Genomic DNA, 9,735 nt, shown 5'->3' with positions numbered 1-9,735 from the left:
AGAAGCTGAACTGGTTAAAGTTAAAACGAATAATGTTCATATATTGTTGTATATAAATTAACGATCGTTTCCATATCTGTATTTGAAAAAAAAAATAATCAATTTATTTTTAGTTCAATGCAAGAAATAATTCATAATTGCCAGAAGATATAGAAAAAGCATGACCTCCAATTTCTCCTACATTTCTGGTGTTTCTCTATTATTGACTTCGATAAATTGAAATAGAAAACCAGTTAACCACAGCAAACCGAATGGGTACGATGATATGTTGATTTTTCTAAAACAGATTGTCTACAATGATTGCCCACACTGAGTCCATATCGTATTGATAAAATGCGTAGTTCTGTACGTTCTGTAATTATTTCTTTCTTCTGCTCTGATCTTTTATGAATCTTGCGATTTGAAGATCATCCAATCCAGGAAGGTTTTTAGTGCACGTGTAATTCTTCCCGGCAACAACTCTATCAGCCATTACGAATTTTGACCAGTGCGACTTACACGAAGCTATGAAATAATCTGCCCCTGTTTAAAACAAATAAAAACAGACGAATGACACTGCAATGGGTAATTGCATTCAAATTTCGTTGTACGATTTGTTTGTTCATGGTTTGCAAGTTGTTTCTTTTCTAAACATGTGCATCTCCTCTCACAATGATTTTGGAAAGTGTTAGTATTCCATCATACTCTGAACATTGATATCGTTACATAACGGCACACTTACTGTAACAAATTTCTTGCTCCACGAGTGACAGAGAATAGTAATCGTCCCGGAGTGACGATAGATCTTCTACATCGATGATATCACTGGTTGAGTATATGTTTACCCGAGGAATTTGTTTTCCAAGCATGTGTAATATTGTCTTCATATAAGAAAAATATGTAAATAAATGATTATATGTATTATTTATCAAGATGGTTGGATTGTTCCAACGAATAAAACATACAACGTCTATTTAATCCGCAAGACTTATGAAGTTGTATTAATTAAACTTGTTGAACGATTAGAATTAAAGACTTTTTCATTCCATCGGAATTCTCACATTAACAGCAACATGAGGCATACATAAAGGAGCCCGCGAACTACCACGAATTCTTCGGTAAAAATTTATTTTTAACCACAACTAACCTTCGACCATTCCGGGGTTGCTACATATATGCAGTGAATCTTTAATTTTTTCATGATATCAGCAATTGCAGTGCTTGCATACTCAGCCAGGAGAGCAACTTCTGGGAGCCGATTTGTGCAAGAAGTATTAAGATTCCCTTGTTTTTCATATCTGTCAAATATGCACCTACCACAAAAAAAAATCATTATTGAAGGAATATTCAAAAATAAATCATAATCATGAAAATAACTCGAAAAAAAAATTTACACGACGTAGACATTTCTAAATTATATGTGATTTCAATTACATGCTTGCCTCATTTAGGCGTGAGAAAATACCAGTTTAATTTAATAAAGCGATAGTGTTGGACATAGTTATAAGATACTTTGAAAAAACGTTATGGACGAGCGTTTTGAAATACTTTAGACAAATTCAAAAAAGACATATACACGTAATACATGCTTGACAGATATATAAGAAACTATAATAAATAGCCTTAGACAAACGGTGACCGCTTCAGTGACTCTCCCTTTGTCAGGCGAATGATGATTTCGTAATTTCCGTAATTTCAAATCCAAAGGCATTATTGCATTTCACGCCAATTGCATAGCCTTATATTATAAATCATTGCTATTTCTTTTATAAAACATCTTATCGTAACTGTGTTAAGTCAATCGCATGTAAGCATCTGGTATAGTATGGTACTTTTTGGCAATTCGAAATGTCCAGGACATTAGTCTTACCCATTTTCGGTTGTCTTGTTCCGCCAGTGAAACGCCAAATACGGTCTCCCACCACAAATATGTTTCGATATGGTATCTGCGTAGTGTTGAATTTTCTCTGATCTAATCAGGTGAGAATGCACATGCTTCTCCAAGTCGTAATTCAGTACTGTTATATTGGCATGCATTTCATGCGGGCGATAAATCGATAAGCATGGTTCATCTTTATGGATCGATGCCACAGCATCGGGGTGAGGTGTTCCTCTTATTATGTTCAACTCATCGTACAGAGGCAAATTTTTTATTTTGAGTATATTCTTGAAAACAGTTTCTCTGGTCTTCATGTACTTCGCCTCAATCCTTTCCCATGAAAGAACACTGATACTGCCTTGGCAGTGCTTTTTAAACTCGTCGATTGTGGCGACTGGTACAATCCGAGATAGTGTCTGTTCGTTAAATGTATTGTTAAATGACCGCATATTACTGCCGATATATCCTCTGGTGTGACCCCCGTGCAGGAAGAAGGGGGTGAGCACGATGGTCCGATTGGTTAGAATGGCAAGCATAACAGCATTGGCAAAATTAAAGTATTGTGTATTAGTACCACCGCCACCTGACCGTTGGATCGGTAACAGATAACGACGAGGTGTTTGTTGGTCTTTATCCATGCTGACATTCTGCGCATGCTCATTCGGTGGAATCGTCGAAAAAGAATTGACATCCGACTGCAATGAAATAGTAGAGTGTCCACATGAGCCCAGGAAGATGAGTGATGTTATAGAGAAAGGATCACTTTAATATGTTAGCACACAAACATTGGTTACTTGAAGCGTTTACTTGCGTCCGGGACTGGCGTACACGCAACAATAAATGGAGGAAAGAAGGGAAGCGAGAAAAGATTCTCAACTACCCTGAATAATGTCAGGCCCTTCAACATATGTATTGCTCAATGAGATAGGTTCCAAAACTTATCTTCAATCGAGCGTAGAATTGTCCAATTTCCATATATCACTACAAGCACGAAACTATATACTACATCCGGGCACATCATTGGGTGACTGACGAATAAATAAGAGCATTACGGATTAACGTAAATCATAAATGCTTTATAGGAAATAGACCGCCGAAAAGTGCAATAAATTTTGAGGGTTAAGTTCCATCCTTTCGGGAAGGGAATTGATAACTTTCGAGCTCATATGACCAACACTTCAACACTCAGTATTGTATTGTATAGTACGCATGTACGCTGCCATCATTTATCTTTTTGTGGGCTCCTGGGAGGCAGTGTTTAGTGCGTTGCAGAATAATCGAATACAAAATCAGAAATTACCCGCTTTCAAAACTATATACTCGTTCTCTGCGTGCATTGGGAGATTAAATACTTACCGAGCATCACTATAGCTTGCTAAACATAGCCAGATATATCAAATGTTAGTAGTTTCTGAATCTGTATTTGCTGCAATGTTGTTTTGTGAAAATTGGTTAAAATACGACGCATTCAGACCGTTATAGATGTGGATACCCTAAGTTTATAATTGAAACCACAAGTTCACAGTCTTATTAAATAGCGCCCTGTTGCGGGTAAAATAGATAGAAATAAAAGAGAGAGTTGAAAGGTCACATTGTGTTTATGAAAGTTAACCACGAGCAGAAGTTGTGATGGGCTATGTAGTGTATTGAAACCGGAATAAATCTACTGTTTGTTGTTTGTGTAACACAGATCATGAGCACAGATTCGTTTTTTGAATAAATTAAGTGCCACCAGTTCAAAAAGTGTCGTCTGCACTGTTCGATCGCAAAGGGCGCCCTTCCCGCCAAGAATATGATCTTCTAACATGGCTATACATTTCCAATAATCAGATTCCGCGGGATGTCCTCGCCATAATTATCATACAGATTTGTACTACAAATATCATCACTTAGAACAGACTTTGGAATAAATGGAAATGTTAGAATTACGTTGTTCGAATTGTATTAAAAATCCCACCGATTGATGTGAATTTTGCTATGGGAACTAATACTGAGACTACAATAACAGTATCCGTGGTAGTTTGTTTGGAAAAAGTAGCCCTAGACCGACTGTGATAGCAGCCATGTCAAAGTCAATCATTGTATGGCAAGCGCTCTCTTCGGAGTTCGACATCACTTTCAGTTCACCAAGTCTCGTAACCCGTATAGGTCGTTTGCCATTCTACACCGTCTAGACGACAGTGTCTAAATGCATGTTTATACTTAAAAATAGATTTATAAAAAAAAAATATGAAAAAAAAAAAATAATTGTAATTAGTCTCATGCAAATTGAACCGAAACGATTGAATTGTCTATGCTCGTTCATAAATTAGCCCACGTCACTGAATGCGCTAATACATTGCTCAGCTGCCGTTTGAGTTTATAAATATCTGCGTGCGTACATGTTTTATAACGTACAGCCTTGCATGACAGCATTGTATACTCGCAGACGTGCAAATACAATCAATGACATCGACGCAATAGCGTCTCAGTGATAGTTACAGAAATACGCTGATCATCGACTTATTTCGGTGTCGGGGTTTTCTAGATTTACTAGTCACGCTATTTTTATCTCGATAGGCTGCTTGGATTATGTAGGTTTTACAATTAAACCAACGACGTGGCGAATTATATGGCTACACGATGGTTACTCCTGTAATTATCCATTCGTGTGAATCTATAATAATATTTGACAAATTATGTTTAACCATAGATCCACAACAAATAATTATATCATTACGTCATTCGTGGTGATGAGGCTACATGACCCGTTGTGATTGTAGGGCTCATACGTTATGTATTTTATATGCACGCATGCGCAATAATACTACATAGCGTGTGTTTGAAACGATAACACGCATATGTGAAGGGGTTTAGTATTTCATTGTGATTTACGTTGATATTAATTGCACACGTGTTGCATGGAGATAACTGCTTTCACTTAATTTAGTGAATGTGACAAAAAAGCGATAGAATCACGCCGCCCGGCACGTCGTAAAAGATATAAACCTGGCTATACTCTTCGAGGGTATGTATATGTTGATACTAACCCGTATGTGATGGTATGGTTTGACACAGTACGTGCTGTGTATTCTCGCAGCAACTGCGATGTACTCGGAAAATTGTCCCGGTTTTATTGAGAACAAATCGCTATCGCCGGTGTTTATTTGCAATGCACTACTCACCACGTTACTGGTTTCCCTTCGACGCAAAGCAGCCTCCTCGTAATCAGCGTGTGTTCCTTCATGTACCAGTATCGAAGCCGGCATTGGCATCCCAAGTGTAAGGCCAGTAGTAGATACGTACAATATAATTGTAGTAAATACACAGAACGCTAAGACAAATGCAAACACATTTAAGCGTTCCATATCAGTCACACAGCCTACGTCATGAATAGCGTCCAAATTGTTAATGTTGAGTTGATCCCCTACAAGCTGGTGCACAACGTCAATAATTAGGATCGAAATGTTGTTAATAGTAGCGAATGTATATATGCATTTTATCAATCAAGAAAAAATGAATTAAAGTAATATCATCATGCCTAAATTTTAAGTGGATATTTAAACAGATATATTCATAATGAAATTCAACATTTAGTATCTAACTAAACAGTCTCTTATTTTGCTTGTATATCCTGAATATACTATAATTACGAAACTTATCTTTTCCGATATTGGCGATATATTCTAGAGCGGAACCGTAATATTAATTATTTAATATTCATATATCAACTATTTAATTAATTTCAACACAGTATGTAAATATATACAGTACACATAAGTGCAAATATGAGTGTAGCTGTTTGTACACATGTTAAACACACCGTGACTGTGATGTTAATTAATATAGAACGTACACAATTAAATTAATTAATATATTTAATATATTTAAAGCGGGGGAGTTGTCACCTACGCATGCGTCAGGTTGCCATAGCGTGTCACTGCTTACAAACAAGCGTCTACCCATGGGCCTTTGCGTTCTTAGCGTGTGTTGTTTATCATCGTTTGGGACTCAATTCCCGCGCCTGAGCAGGTGACGACGTCCTTCCCTCCGCTTTAAATGCATCTGAAAAACTGGAAAGGAAATTTTGAATTTCATTGCAAAATGTAAATATATAAGGTACAAACAGCTTTATTTACACCGTATAATAAATTATTATAGTGAATAGTGCCAGTCTGTATAGCACGATTATTTACTATTAATATAGTTCGTTATATCTGTTTATTGTTTATTGTCTTTTAGGCCACAGGCCCATATGACTATACATAAAAAAAAGAATACACAAGCACTGGAGAATGAACAGAAATTGTAAAATACATATATATATATAACAAAATTATAATACCGATAGTAACAAAAACTCCCTTCTAAGGTTGAATGCTTTATGTAGAAATTTACCAAGATTACGTAGTACCGTAGTACCTGCTAATTTTGAGCGCATTAGACTGTAATATTTTTCTGGATTGGGCAGATGCCAAAAATACTCAGGAATTAACTGTTTTCGCATAGAGTGAAATAATGGGCAAATAAGAACAAAATGGTATTCGTCCTCTATATTAGATAAACAAAACTCGCATATTCTTTCATCAATTTCCAACCCTGTATAGCGCCCCTGTTCAATGCGCAATCTATGACTAGAACAGCGAATACGTGCTAGAGCATGTCTGTGTTTAGCCTCTGTGACTACAAAAAGATATCTTTCTGGTTCAAGCATGGTTTTAAAATTACAATATGACCTTAGTTTGGCAATGCAACATATTTCACTGTACCAATCCTGCCTATGAATATCAATTACCCGCTGCTTGAACTGTACCAAGAACAGGTTTACATCCCCCACGCCATGGGATATCCAAACCATACCAAAGCCGTACATATGAAGTATATTTTTAATTTCAGTGGCCCATGATGTCCTTCCATGTTCATCTATTTTATACATTAGTCTGTAAGCATGCTTTACAACCCTCCCTTCAGGGAGTTCTGTGACTCGTAACCAGTATTTTATACATTTTAACAAGGAGTTTACAAAAATGGGTAACCGCCCACATTCCCCAAGTACGGCTTCAGTACATGTTTTGTCACCAACCCCAAGAAAATGTTTACAAAATTTCAACTGTACTATTTCAACTGTACTGTATGTAAATGTCAACTATTAATATAGTGACCATTGGAGAGGACCAGAACTAGTAATCGTTAAAGTAAGTTCACTGAAGTGAACATGAATTTGTTACCACCTGTTCAAAATCGTTTTTGAAAGAAGGAGAACTTGGTGTTGAGGAAGGTCACAGAATTGCTTGAAATCATATAAAATATATGTAAAATTGTCAGTGCAATAAAGCAATAGATATTACATACTTTGAAGTGAAAATTGTACAATATATTTCTTATAATAAAACTACGGTGTTTTGGTAAATATTGAAATAATATTGCAGTTGTTGCCCGATTTAAGTAGTGAGAACACCCATATAACCTGGGGGGTCTTCTCTTTATTGGGCAGGGGAGTTTATTTTCATTCTGGTGAAAGTTTTCAAATCCGACTTTTAAAGTCCACTGTATACAATCAATTTATTTCCCCTACTGTAATGTAGACTTGCCCAGAGTGGACGCGGCCACAAGTCAGTGCCAGCGAGATTTGAATATCAAAACCAATTTGATTTAACCAATTCGCTGGCGAGTTTGCAAATTGGCTTCCCGAATACTTCTGAGACTTGCTCTAAAGAAAAGGAAAATATAAGGCAGATTGTCTCTACTTGAAAATTTCATAATACATAATTTATAAAATATTAATCATGGCACATGAGTGGTTGATTTCACTAGGCTCCGAATTCAACTATCTGTACACATCAGCGAGCCATTTGTCACGCCGTTCAGGATCGATGTGTCTTTCAGAAAGCTCAAAAACGATTCTCCTAAATTTTCGACGGAGTAGCTATGTGCGGGGCATCGGACGAAAGTTTCTTTGTAGGATTAGTGTCAGACACACATAATATATATATATAATATTAATATTATATGTGTATGTCGCCTTTCAAATATTCATTTGTCTGTGAGGTTATGTTAAAGTGAATAGCCACGTGAGATCACGAACAGATCAGTATACTACTGTATGCTATGGGAGAATGTACCGAAGATATTATTTGGGTTTTTGATGATTCGCTGTCAGACCACCTACAAATGAGGGCAGATTTAAAGCTGAGAAGTCGTCACCTGCGTATGCGGCAGACGGCTATAGCGTGTCGTTGTTTACAAACACGCGTCTACCCATGAGCCTTTTCTTTTTCAGTCTGCGTTGTCATCGTCGCTTGGGACTCGATTGCCGCGCGTGCGCAAGCGACGACCCCTCCTCTTTAACACTTACAATAGCTGCGCAAGCATGTTGACAAGCAGATGCAAGAAAACGAAAACGAGAAGTACTTCCTGGGTACGCAAAGTAATTTTGAATAATTAAAACGCATATACTTCAAAAAAAGTCACAATCCAAGAAAGTGTAACAGTACCCAAACACAGCATACCGTGACGCACAGCGCTACGATCGCCCAATATGTAAGGCATTAAAGTAAATGAAACACAAATTAATTAAACAAAATTTCTCGGAAAAATAAGTGGATGTGATAAATACTTGAGTTCGGCAATAAAGGTAAACGGACGTGACACAAACTTCAAGTAAGATACTGGTGATACAGTTACCGTTCTCAGTTAATCAAATTAGATCCAGATCCAACAATCATTTCGTAAGTCGACTTGTATAAAACTAACAATATTTAGCACATTTAAAGCTATGCTACAATATCGCCAAAGGAAGGTAAGTGAAACCATTTACTAGTACATTAGAATGAATCAAGCGTGCTGACGTGTAAACAACGACACGTTATGGCGGTCTGCGGCATGCGCAGGTGACGACTCCCCTTGTTTAAAGACCGAATATTACATTACACTTTGCTCAGAAATCGTGACAATGTAACGGTAGACCAATTAGAACGTACCTTTTCAATATTACCTGGATTTTAGAAATTCTCACATATCTCATATATGGAACAATCTTTCAATTCAAAATATCATTGTAAACAATATAATATCATTTTAATTTCTCCCTTAAACCGACTCCATTATTTCCGTCTCCTAATGTCGGTGATTTTACAATTAACATTGAATTATTGCATACCAGCACTATTAATGCTACAATTTGTTGGCCAATGTTGTAGATATGGTAGATTTATGTAAGGAGAATATACTTGAGAAGAGAATGAATTAATGAAATACTGCCATATCTGTGGCGATGGCAAGAGCCGAAACATAAATGTAAATTCTAAATACAGACCTTTCTCGTTTGCAGGGAATCACTCGTTCATGGTGGCGACACCTTTAATTATGCAAGTCGTTGAGTGTATCTCCGCGAACAAAAAAAATGAAATAATCACCATAATATTAGACAAAATCAGAATGTCGACCAAACTGTCAATCATTTGTGAGAATCTTCTGAAATGAATGCAGAAATATATTCTTTTAAAGTGAATAGAACATTTGCAGCGACCCCATCGTCTATGGAATGAACGCCGCCGACTTTATGAACAAGTGTATAAACTAAAATTCGGCAATGAGGGCGCTATGCTAATTGTCTTTTCAGAATCATAACCGCGTTTTTTGGCATCACGTGTGGTCGTGACAAACTTTCTTAAACTATTTAAAAAAACATTGAATTTAAGTAACCCTCCAAATACATAGTATGTCTCTGCCAAATGAACATCTTTGCAAGCCAAGGTACATTTATTCGACAGATTTCCCCACGATTTCCTATCACACGCCCTCAAGCGATTATAAGATACGCTTGCACTACCCAATCAAAATTCATGATCGAAACAACAAATTATTTGGTAAAATTTATATCTTGGAATATAGAAATC

General features: G+C 36.7%; 1 protein-coding gene across 1 annotated transcript; it reads right to left on the bottom strand.

Annotated features, from left to right (window-relative positions):
- Nucleotides 1-77: 77 nt before the first annotated feature.
- LOC146729665 (uncharacterized) lies at nt 78-2,496 on the bottom strand. The gene is made up of 4 exons (XM_085495049.1): nt 1,850-2,496; nt 1,127-1,292; nt 722-860; nt 78-522 (listed from the first exon to the last, which is right to left on the bottom strand). Exons 1-4 carry the CDS (start codon nt 2,494-2,496, stop codon nt 359-361), a joined length of 1,116 nt encoding a protein of 371 aa, XP_085351175.1. The 3' UTR covers nt 78-358.
- Between the last annotated feature and the right edge of the window lie 7,239 nt (nt 2,497-9,735).

The sequence above is a fragment of the Saccoglossus kowalevskii genome, chromosome 21 (genome assembly GCF_978046115.1).
Source record: "Saccoglossus kowalevskii chromosome 21, keSacKowa6.1, whole genome shotgun sequence".
Taxonomy (NCBI): Eukaryota; Metazoa; Hemichordata; class Enteropneusta; family Harrimaniidae; genus Saccoglossus; species Saccoglossus kowalevskii.
This window is presented reverse-complemented; position numbering and strand designations above follow the sequence as displayed.